This window comes from Camellia sinensis, chromosome 12 (genome assembly GCF_055761805.1).
Source record: "Camellia sinensis isolate YWXY chromosome 12, ASM5576180v1, whole genome shotgun sequence".
In the NCBI taxonomy this organism is placed as follows: domain Eukaryota; kingdom Viridiplantae; phylum Streptophyta; class Magnoliopsida; order Ericales; family Theaceae; genus Camellia; species Camellia sinensis.
The window spans coordinates 94,719,557-94,732,218 of NC_138972.1; the positions used below are offsets into that span (position 1 = coordinate 94,719,557).

The 12,662-nt window shown below is 26.2% G+C and overlaps 1 protein-coding gene across 1 annotated transcript in view; it reads right to left on the bottom strand.

Moving 5' to 3' along the window:
- Positions 1–8,953, bottom strand: part of LOC114287028 (protein DETOXIFICATION 41) — a 29,307-nt gene extending 20,354 nt beyond the window's left edge. The window contains exon 1 of the mRNA XM_028230294.2: positions 8,439–8,953. Within this exon, the coding sequence (XP_028086095.2) occupies positions 8,439–8,837 (399 nt within the window). The 5' untranslated portion in view covers positions 8,838–8,953. The remainder of the gene's footprint in view (positions 1–8,438) is intronic.
- Between the last annotated feature and the right edge of the window lie 3,709 nt (positions 8,954–12,662).

A 12,662-nucleotide genomic window follows, 5' to 3' on the forward strand; every position in this document is an offset into this window, starting at 1 on the left:
TATATAAAAAAATAGTAGAAAAAAATATTGATTGTTAAGACTTAAATAAGTGTATTTACCTAAAAATGTATATTTATATAGTTTAATTCAAACAAGATTTTACTTATAAATAATATATAGTATATATATTTAAGATAAATTATAAATACTAAGGGTTTGTTTAAAGTACATACTGCTCTCTATAATTTAAAAAATTATAAATATCTCCTTGTAAAAGTTTTTTATTTAATAGAATTTACTAAAAAAATGAAATTTATAATTGGTTTCCTATATAATAACAAAATTATATAAATTATTAATTGAAACATAATTATAATATTATTAAAAATTGTTAATTGACCTGATAATTTATTAATAAAAGAGACGTTTTGTTATGAAATTAAAAATTTCAGGATTAGAATGTAATTTTTAAAACCACAATAAACAATTTGTATTTTAATTAAACCTCAAGGGGGTGTATTTGTAATTTATCCATATATTTATAACAAAAACTTATTTTGTCATTTTCTATATATTAAAAATAAATAAATAAAGCCTCGTTGGTTAATAAGTTAAATAGTAAAAAATTATTATAAATTATACATTATTTTTTATATTCTTTTACACATCTTTGTATAAAAAATTTAAAAATTAATTAAAATAACTTATTCTAAACTAATCCTAAGTAATTCTCTCTTTTTTTAAAAAAAATAAGTCAATAAATCGATTTATTTTTCATCAAAAAAAAAAAAATTCTTATTTTGGAAAATATGTCCGAAATCTAATAATATTGGCCAAAAAAATACATAAGTGTTTCGAATAACATGAATTATTTTAATTAGGACATTGTTGTTCTAGCTAAAAGTTAAATCCATTTTTTAAATATAAAGATGTGACACTGACAATCAATTAAAAAATATAAGACAATTTTTTCTCTTATATATATTTTTAATCATTAACTAATCATCTCTTTTACACATCGTTAATTTTAAAATATCAATTTAAAATGTATACTTATATATCATTTCTTCTTTTAATTAACTTATAAAATTCAGCCAAAGATTCACACAAAGAATCCCGTGAACACATGGGACATCCATACAATACAAATAATATCTTAAAAATCAAGCCGGTTTGAGTTCATTTAGAAATTAATTATTTTAATTAATTTTTTATAAAAAAAATGAGTAAAAACGTAAAAAAAAAATAATATGATAACTTGATTTTACATTTTAATTATTTTAATAAAAAAATCACTCCTCAAACAATCCCTACTATTAATTTTTTACCCTACTAATTTTAAAATACACTCTATTAATTTGATGTACGTACTAAACAGAACCAGATAATTTACCAATTCATTGATAGATGCAAATGGGAGACAAAAAAACTCTAGCATGTTTGACTTATAAATTTAAAAGGAAAAAAAATTAAAAATAAAGAAAAAAAATATTTTTTATTTTATGAATAATGCTTGGGACCCCCTTTTGGGGGTCACCCCCTCACCCCCTTTGCCACGTGGCAGGGGTGATTGGTGGAGTAGGAAAAAAAAAAAAAGAAAAAGAAAAGGTAACGAGAGAGAGGGGGTCAAAGGGGTGGGGAAAAAGGGGATGACTCTTATTTTATTTGTATATCTCTGGATAGTGGAGAATTTTTTTTGTTTTTTATTGGATAGTGGGGATTAAAGTCAGAAGATTCCCTGAAAACAAGGGGTGGGTGATTTGTATCAATTTCTTATCGTACGGATTCATACGCTCGAAAATTTACCAACGGTTCGACTCCAACTACAAATATTTTTATTGAAAAATATATTTATTATTTATTATTTAAAAAATAATAATTACACATAATTAAAATATAAAAATACACAGAAAACATAATTTATGAATGAGATACATCTTATTTGTTATGTAAATCATACATAAAACAAATTTAAACCACAAATCATAGATTTTATATATTTTAATTCCCTACATGTACATTATTGTTTATTATTTGTCAGGGTTAATTATATTTTTTTGTCTTTCAAATATAAGCCTTGTGTTATTTTAAATTGTATAAAAGTATTTTAATTTAATCCCTAATAAATAAAAAAAAGTGTTTCCAAATGAAACAATATAAAGACTAGAAAATTAATTGAAATATACTTGCATACATTGAGAATTAAATTAATATAATTTAAAAATTAAAAATCAAAATAACACAAAATTTATAATAATAAAAAATGTAATTAATGCAATTTGTTATTTACTGAACAAAGTACACCAGTATCAAGATCCTCGCGCCGACACCTTTGATTTGTCTATGGAACTCATAGCCTCCGTTTGGGAAGTGGGTTGGCTTTTTGACTTTTTGGTTATTTTAGTCTGGACTATTTTAGTCTGATTTGGGAAGGACTTTTTGACTTTTTGACTTTTTTGATTTTTTTTGTGAGAGATGATTGTAATGATTATAGGTTGGATTTGATGTTTTGTTTTTTGTGACTAAAATAGCCTATTTTGTTTTTTGTAGCTATTTTAGCCAAAAAAGCCTGGCTTTTTGCTTGGCAAACGGAGACATAGTGAGATTTCTCATTCCACTCGCTCACAATTATGATTTTTAAAATTTTTGATCCACTAATATGAGATTATTTATTTATTTATTTATTTATTTTTGATGCGGTGCTAATATAAGATTTAAAATATATATATATATATATATAGATATAAATAAATTGCACCTTCAAAAAATAATTACATAAATATATATGAAAAAATTTATAATCATAATAATTAAAATTTATAAATTTTATTATTAAACTGAATTTTTTTTCAATACACTGATTTGTTAAAAAATATATAATTTCTTTTTAACGGGATGCCTCAGTCTGAAAAATTTCTTTTTTCAAAATATACTCTGATTGCCTTTTTAAAGTAACACTGTGTAGTGATAAAACCTTAGCCTAATAATTTTGAAGTTATGAATTCAAGTCATGGAACAATTACTTTGTGCACTATGCCAAAGATTAGGTATGTATCTAATATTTTCCCTCCAAATACACATTAATGTGTATTAATTAGACTTTGTTGTTACTATGCCATTATAGACTGTGTCTGAAATTTTTTAATTTTTATTTTTTGGGTTAAAAAGGGGTATAAAGTTAAAATTTTTATTTGTCATCAAACTAATTTTAGTGAAATGTAACATTAATTTTTTACTTAAAAAAATGATCTTTTCAACAAATTTCAAAACATATTATTGTTTGACATACTATCTCTTTTTGAAAAGAAATAAACTCCTTGGTGAAAAAAAAGTAAAAGAAACTAAATTGGGAATTGAAAAATTTACCTGACTTCTTCAACTATGCTCTGATTCATAAATTTTTAGCAATTGATTTTGGGGATGTAATAATATGAGATATGGGTAATGTAAACTACCAAATTTAACAAACTTTTTTTAATTATTGATGCGGGACCTATCATACAATTGAAGTGAATGTTGCTTTAACTTTTGAAATTACATTATTGCATGACACATTATTTAATAAAACCAAAAATTGTAAATTTATTAGTTTTTATGGCATTTTAATAAATATGAAATATGTAAGACAAAATAGTGATACAAAGATATAATCATCAAACCTTCACATTCTCGTTCACCTATATAGGAGCGGTTTCATGTAATTTATTTAAACTACTTTTATATATTAAGAGTATGTAATATTATTTAATATAATTTTTGTTTATAGTTTATTAAGTAAAAAAAAAACTTAAATAAATTTTAAAAAAATAATTATTTAAAAATTGAGGAAGGAATACTTTAATAGTAGATGTCAGATAAAAAAATTTACAAAAAGTAATAAAAATTATAAATATTAATAATTAAAATTTTAAATTTTAAATATTTCCAATCTATATTAATTTCTCATATATTTTTTAAAAAATGATCCGAACCCTCACTGTAATTGGCCAAGTTATTTTTATTTATTTATTTTTTTTTTTTCTCCAACCATCAACCCAGGAGGGGGAGGGAGAAAGAGGTTTCAATCACTTCCGATATTTTTAGAAAAATGCTTGGGAGCACTAATTAGTGCTCCCACTAATTAGGTGGAAGTGGGTCCCGTCATTAATGATGTGATGTTTTGGTCTTGGAGTTGTATTTTTTTTTATTTTTTTTTACTTTTTTAATGCATTAGTGCTATTAGTGGTGATGTTTTTAGTGGGATGAATCATTGTTGATATTTTTAATTGTTCTTAGAAGTATCCAGCTACCCACTTTATCAGGAATAACCTCTAAGTTTGTTGTTTGAATTGTTAAGTTTGTTTGGTACTCAAAGCACGTGATTTATCCTTTTAGGTAGCATTTGGCTATGAAATTTCTATGTCAAGTAGTGGAAGTCATTACTTTTGTCATTAAAGTCATTTACTTTTCCAAGGTACCAAAAATAATAATAATGGAAGTCATTGTCAAAGTAGAAAACGGCTTCTCTTCAATTAATAATAACAATAATAATAATAAATGGGATAATAAAGTTTAGGAAACTAAAAAATTGTATATGATTGAGTTTTAGACAACTTGTGAATGACTTCCAAAAGTTTCCGTACTAATTACTTGTTGGATCCGGACTGTCTTCACTCTAAGGTCAAATTTGGCTAACTTAAAAAAATCAACTTATTTCATCTTTTTATCTTTTTTTGGGTCACATCAATCAACATTTCCTCTATACTTTTTTTACACATAATACAAAAAAAGTCAAAAAGTACACTTATTTAGTCTTCCCAAACTTGGCCTAAATCTAGAATAGTCTAGTTCAATTTGACTCATTAAATTAATTTTTAGACTTTTTTTTGATAATTAAAATCGTTCACATTTTAAGATTTGTTGAGTATATTATTTCTGTAAAAAATCGCATTGATCGGATAACGGATATTATGTATTCGGATCACTTTTATCAGAAAAAAATGAACGGCCAAAAAATTTATAGTTCATAAAAAATGATCCAAATATATAGTATCCGTTATTCGATCGGTCTGATTTTTTATAGGGATAAGTATTCAAAAAATCTTAAAATATAAACGGCTCAGATTATCGAAAAGTAATTCAAAAGTGAGCCCAATAGACTGGACTAGACCCTCCAATTCAGATGGTGGATGGAGACAAGCCCCAGCCTTACTTGTTACTCTATAGAATATATAAAAATTTTAAAATTTTCATTTTTTTATTTCTAAAAATAAAAATTTTGTTACAAAAAAATTAGAAGATTAATTCGTCAGTTGTTACTAAAAACATTAGAAAATCAATTTCTATCATCACTAAAATTATTACTAAAAAATTAATATTTAACTAAATTAGTAAAAAATTTGAAACGTATAGTATTTTTCATCCTATAATGATAGTCATGGAAGTCACTGTCAAAATAGAAAACGGATACTCTTCGATTTAACCTATAATGAAAGTGATGGAAGTCATTGTCAAAATAGAAAACGGTTTCTGTTCAATTAAAAAAATAATAATAATAAATGGGATGAATAAAGTTTAAGAAACTAAAAAATTGTATATGATTGAGAGGTTATTTGGAATGACCTAAATAAGTGTACTTTTTACTTTTTTATGAAAAGATGTGTAGAAAAGTAGAGAGGTGATATGATGAAAAAAAAGATAAAAAGATATATTATTTTGTACTTCCCAAACTTGGCCTGAGTTTTAGGGGTTCTCTGAGTGTCCTAGATAAGTATATTTTTTGATTTTTTAAATTAAAAAGTTAAAAAAAAACATGGTTGTTTGGGATGATTTTTTAATTTTTTATAAAAAATTGTATATTTAAAAATTATATAAATTAGTGTATTGGAGAAGATTGAGATAGAATAGGTTGTACGGTGGGATAAATTAGGGACAACTTGCGCAGAGTATAGGCTAAGAGATGGTTCTCTGCTTTTTGGGCATTGAATTGGAGGTGCTATTTGGTCCGTGGGGCCCACCACGAGTCCCATTTTATTTATTCAAACCGTTCAATGTGTAAAACTCGTCGAGTACTATATGTTTATAAAAAATCACGTTAATTGGATATTGATAACTATCTGATCGTAATAGTTTTTTTTCAACAGTAAACTATAACACCATTCATTTTTATACAAAACTGATTTGATTATGGAGTTAACAATATCCGATCAACGTAATTTTTTACAAACATATAGTACTCGATGAATTCTACACATTAAACAGTTCAGATTGTTAAAACGGAACCCGTGATGGGCCCCCACTGGCCGAACAACACTATGTTATTTGTGCACCCCGCCTGTACAATTTTTTAAAAAAGTCAGCTCTGTCTATGGAGACGTCAGAGTAGTTTGAAAATTAATTTTGTATAAAATTAATTTTTTAATATTTTTTTTTGTGAATAGTAATAACTTTTTAATTTTTTAAATAATTTTTTAACTTTCTAAATTTTTTTAGGTATTCTAAACCAGGCTTTAGACAACTTGTGAATGACTTCCAAAAATTTCCCGACTACCTTGTTACTCGGTACAATATATAAAAATTATAAAATTTGCATTCTTTTATTTCTAAAAATAAAGATTTCGTTACAAAAAAATTAGAAGATTATTTTGTCATGGAAGTTGTTAAGTGGTGTTTTAGAAAAATGATAAAAATTTATTTTTTTTTGAATTTTTTATGTAAAAAAATAAAAAGACGATGTAACTTTTAAAAAAAAAAACTGAAAAGCTAAAAAAAACTACCCCTAAAAACATTAGAAAATCAATTCCTATCGTCACCTTCAAAATGTCATAATATTAATCTTTAACGAAATTTTTTTAAAATGTCAGGTAATAAATGAATGGACTTTTCATGCCAAAAAAGTCTTATTTTGTAAATTAAAATTTTATTGATAATAGTTTTAGAAAAATGCTTGGGAGCACTAATTAGTGCTCCCACTAATTAGGTGGCAGTGGGTCCCGCCATTAATGATGTGATGTTTTGGTCTTGGAATTGTATTTTTTTTTTTTTTTACTTTTTTAATGTATTAGTGCTATTAGTGGTAATGTTTTTAGTGGGATGAATCATTATTGATAATTTTATCACTAAATGTTCAATTTCATCGTGATTATACTTCGGACATACCAATTCATCTCCATATAAGGAAATATTATATAAAAATAATTTTCTTGCAATTTTTTTTTTTTAACAATTAGACCTAGAGTAATAGGTCTCACATAAATTTTTTTTCTAATGAGAAGAGCTTTCCACTATCTTATTGAAACCACATAACCATGATAATACTGCCAAGAGTATATGAACCTTTGCATGACTTTTCATTCTCTTATTCTATGCATCAGGACAAGAAGTAAGGTGATGATTGATTCACAAGATTAATAATGAAATATTAATAATTTTATTAAATTAGTATGGTATTTATTATCTAATATTAATAATCTCGCTCCTACCCTATTACTAATAATTCTATAAATTTGTTGGATTAATTATCAATTAGATTAATAATTCTAAACTAAAATATTAAAATAAACATTGGATAATTGAGCCCATAAATTAATAACCTCAATCTCATACTTTAATCCCTTCAATCAAACAAGGCTTAAAGGTTCTTTATATTCTTACTCGCACTTCTTTTTAGTGTGTATGCATGCCTGTGTCTTTTATATATTATACATTCATTAAGGATATAGTAAATTTTAAAACATATAAACAAAACACAGAATTAAAGGGTATGTTTGATTTGAGTTTTAGACATGAATTTTAGAAAAAAAAAAAATTTCAAAAAATTGTTTGATTTGAGATTTTTCTCAAAAAAATTTCAAAATCACTTTTTCTCTCTTACACATGAATCAATCACTTTTTCTCTCTCCTCTCTCATTCTCAATTACTTTTTCTCTCACACACATCTACTCAATTATAACAAAATATCAATTCCTCCCAAACTCTAAAACTACTTTCAAAATATACAACCAAACAAACTAAAAAAAATTTTAAACTCTCTTCCAAATTTTTTTTTCAAAACATCTCTCCCAAAAACAAACTAAACAAGCCTAAAGTCTTTGAGGAAAAAAATTATAAGTGGGGTTTATTTTAAAAAACTCTTGTTCATAAATATATTTTTTGTATGAACGCCCCTATTTGGATTGAAAACGTTATTAACTTTTGAAATGTGAAAAAAAAATAATTATAATAATTGAGACTTAGGCCAAGTTTGGCATACCTCAAATAATTCATCTTTTTATCTTTTTTTCAGTACATCACATCTCTACTTTTTTACACATCTTTTTATAAAAAGATAAAAAGTACACTTATTTAGATCATTCCAAACAATCCCTAAATGTTATCAATAATACATGTTGCCGCCATTGCTACTAATATAATCACTAATATATTAATCTCAAGATTGTAATCAAAATGTTGGAAAATATTTTCTATCGAAAGATATGGAAGGTAAATAAAAATTTTGAGAGGATTTTGAGAGGACATACCATGATCCCGTAGGCAAGGCCTTGAGTGCCGACCATAGCAATGGAAGCACCAGCAAGCTGCAAAGCACCCAACTGGCCAGAAAAAGTAAGGGTAACAAAACTGAGCATATAATTGCAGACAGAGACAGCAATGGTTGCCCCAGAAAGGAGCCATAGAAGTTTCGACTCCCAACCCAGGAGTCGAAAATACCATTTAAAGGGTACAGGCTTTCGTGCCAAGATGTCTTCAACCTCAGAGGAGGACAAACCAGAAACTTGAGCCCCTCCTCCTCCTGGAAGCAGCAATTGCTGCTGGTAATCTAACTCTTCTGAATTCATGTTGTTCATGGCTTCACTCTTGGAAGAACTTCCATGCAAACCCCCCTCTTTAAAGGATTTGATTTGTAGTCTCATCTTCATTGGTTTACCTTTTTAATATATATCTATATTCTCTTTCTGTCTAGGTGTATTTTTTGTTTTTTGTTTTTTTTTTTTTGGGGGGGGGGGGGGGGAATTAAAGTATATCGACCGCTCCCAAGGGTTGACGAAATTTCACCAAGTTTTATAATTTTAATAAAATTATATTGATTTTTTTTAATAAAAGTTGAAGGGATCAAAATTAGTGCAGATAATATGTAAATCCAAGGACAAATAAAAATAATATGTATTTGAGTGTAAAAGTAATGATAATATCATATTTTTCCTGAAAAGAGGTTTAAGTGTTATGTAAATTAAAATTTTAAAAAAAATTTAACGTATCTACGTTAAGATTGTAGAACTTACTTTGTTTTTTTTCAAATTTTAACGGAGATAAATGTAATTTATCTTTTTTTTTTTTTTTGTGAACTTGTAAATAAACCTAATTTAGATGCTTCTAAAAAGTAAGTATTTGTGAAGAAATTTGGGAATGACAAAAAAAAAAAAAAAAAAAAACACTGAAATGTGAAGAAAAAAATGGTTATGGTTTTTTATTTTATCTTTTGTAAACTTTTTCAATATTTTTTTAAACAAAAAGTGCATGTAAATTATGTGCTTGTAAAAAGTTTTTTAAAAAAATCCTCTGAATTTTGAAAAGTTCGCTATTGAGAAAACTATATGAAAATAAAATAATTTTTAAAAATGAAATCAAACAAGGTTGTGTAATTTTTTACATGTTTCAATTTGTAAATGGAGATAGAATGATCTGGTGATAATATTTTTTTAATCAAATATTATTGAAATAGCAATACTATTTTAAAATTATAAATTTCAATGTCGCGATTATATCCTTGGGTCTTGCTGGAGACCCCCAGCTAGGCAGACCCCAGCACCCCCACCTCCGCGTGGGGGGCTGGCAATGGAAGAGAAAAAAAAAATTATTTTTTTTAACCAATCAAAAGGGACCCCAGCACCCCCACTGGGGTCCTATGCATTTTCTTATATCCTTTTATACATATTATATTGGATACTTAGGCCATAGATCATTTTTAAATTTTTAAATTTTTTGGGCCATTAGGCCCAAGCTCTAATCTGTTTGGGTTAAAAAAATATAATTTGCTCAAAAGTACAATTATTTGAAATCAACCAATTTGTCTATTTCTTGAAATCACTCTATCTCTTAAAATTACTCAATTTGTCTATCTGTTGAAATTCTTCAAGCCTATTTTTCTATTGATTGAAATTCACCAAATAACTTATCTGTTAAATATCACACATTTCTCTACTTCACTACCACCTACTGCCACTGTCATCAACGACTTTTATGGTGACTTTTTTGACTAGTTTTCCAGTGACTTTTCTAGCATGAGTGAAATTTTTCGACAACTTTTCTAGTGTATCTTTAACACCAAATAAGAATTTTCTTGTGATCTAATACTTTATATACTCTTTATGGTATATTTTTCACAAATTTTTCCTGTTAAGGGTATATATATTTTTTGAAAATTTTTGTGTTTGTGTATATTGTAGTGGAAAAAAACAAAAAGACAAAAGAAAAGGATCACATTACTTGAAAACTGGTAGGTAGAGGAGACACATTTGACGTGCCCTTCTCGAAGAGTACAAATCCTCTCAAGCCTTTCTGTCCGGCTGTTCTTCGGGGCGACGGGTCAGATGAAACCACGTCACCTATAAAGTAATAAACAACTCAAATTTATTTTTTTAAACAAAAACAATACACATCCACTGACACATACACACTCACAGCACACACACACTCTCACTCTCCTTTCCTTTTTCACTGACACACACCACAACGCGTAAACTTTCTCTCTCTCTCTCTCTATATATATATATATATATCGCATTTCTAACAAAAACAATTAGAATCACACACTCTCTCCCTATCACATTTTAATAAAAAAATATAAAAAAATTATTTTAATCTTTTTCATTTTGTTTTCATAATATATATATATAATTTTAATTTTTATAAAATTAATATCATTAAAAATATACTTTTAAAATAAGACGTATATTAAATATATTTAGTAAAAATTTAAAATAAATAAAAAGTAATTACTATGTTTAGTTATGCTTTTAAACTGTTATTTTTAAAATATAAAAATTAATTTGAGGAAAATAAACACACAAAAATCATATATTTTTGAAATTCTCAAAAATAATGTTCATTTCAAAAAAAATATATGAAAATAATGACTTCTATGCATAGATGTAAATTTTTTTTTAAGACACAAATTCAATCTATGCATAGGTGTAAATCAAATATAGAATGTTTTTTATTTCCTTTAAAAAAATTATAAACTCGTTTGGTTAATAAAATTAAATTAAAAGTCATTATTTTCATTTTTTTAGAATGAAGATTGTTTTTGAGAATTTCAAAAATATATGATTTTTGTGTGTTTATTTCATCAAATTAATTTTTATATTTAAAAAATAATAATTTAAAAGCATAACTGAACATCATAATTACTTTTTATTTATTTTAAATTTTTATTAAATATATTTAATATTAGACTCATTTTAAAGGTATATTTTTAATGATATTAATGTTATAAAAATTAAAATTTTATATTAAAAATCATATATATATATATATTATGAAAATAAAATAGAAAAGATTGAAATAATTTTTAAAATTTTTTATTAGAAATGAGAGAGAGAGAGAGAGAGAGAGAGAGAGAGAGAGAGAGAGAGAGAGAGAGAGAGAGAGAGAGATAGATAGATAGATAGATAGATAGAGGGAGGGAGGGATGTGACGTGACGTCTGCGTGCAGTGAGGAAGAGGGGGGAGTGTGTGGAAAAGGGAATGATTCGGTGTAGGTGTGTTTTGAAATTTTTTTATTTAAAGAAATAAATCTGAGCCATTTATTTCTTTATAGGTGACGTGATTCTATTTGAGCCGTCGCCTGGATGAACAGCCGGAAGGAGAGGTTGGAGAGGATCCGGACTCCTTCTCATAATACAATTTCGTGTAAACAAATGATGTGTACCACCTACCCTTGAGATACAAGAGGAGTGGCTTTTCTCGTGATCGGACTGAAGGGTATTGTTGGATTCATAGGGGTTTATCATAGGTTTCATTTTGATAATTTGAACCGTTCAATACGTAGAATTCGTCAAGTGCTATGAGATGTTTTGGGAAGATAGTTAAAAGCTATTTTTTGACATTTTTGTAGGAGCGGGAAGTGGCTTTTAACCCACTTTCCAAAATAGGACTATATGTCTGTAAAAATTCACGTTGATCGAATATCAATAGCTATGTAATCAAATCAGATTTTTCTAAGCCGTTTATTTTTCACCGTCTATTTTTTTTATATAAAACTGATTTGATTACATAGTTATCGATATCCGATCAACGTGATTTTTTACAAGCACATAGTACTCTACGAGTTTTACACATTGAACAGTTCGGATTATTGAAATGGGAACCATAGTGGGCCTCATGGGCCCAACAGTAAGTTTATGGTACAAACTTTTCAAAAGGATGTATACTATATGTAATTGTTATGTACATTTGTAGTATATATGTATTTTTATATTAAATATTATTTAATTTTTTGTTAAAAATAAAATTATACATTTTGTGATACCGTTAAATACTTTTATGATAATGTTACATATTTTTTCTAACATTACTACAAAAATTCTTAAAATAATTACAAAATGTGTGACTCCATTTTTAAATTACAAATTATCATAACTTTATCAAAAAAAATTGTAATATTTATTATAAAAATATATAACATATATTATAAAAATGTATAATAAATATGCATATGGTACAACACCATTTGAGGCGTCTGT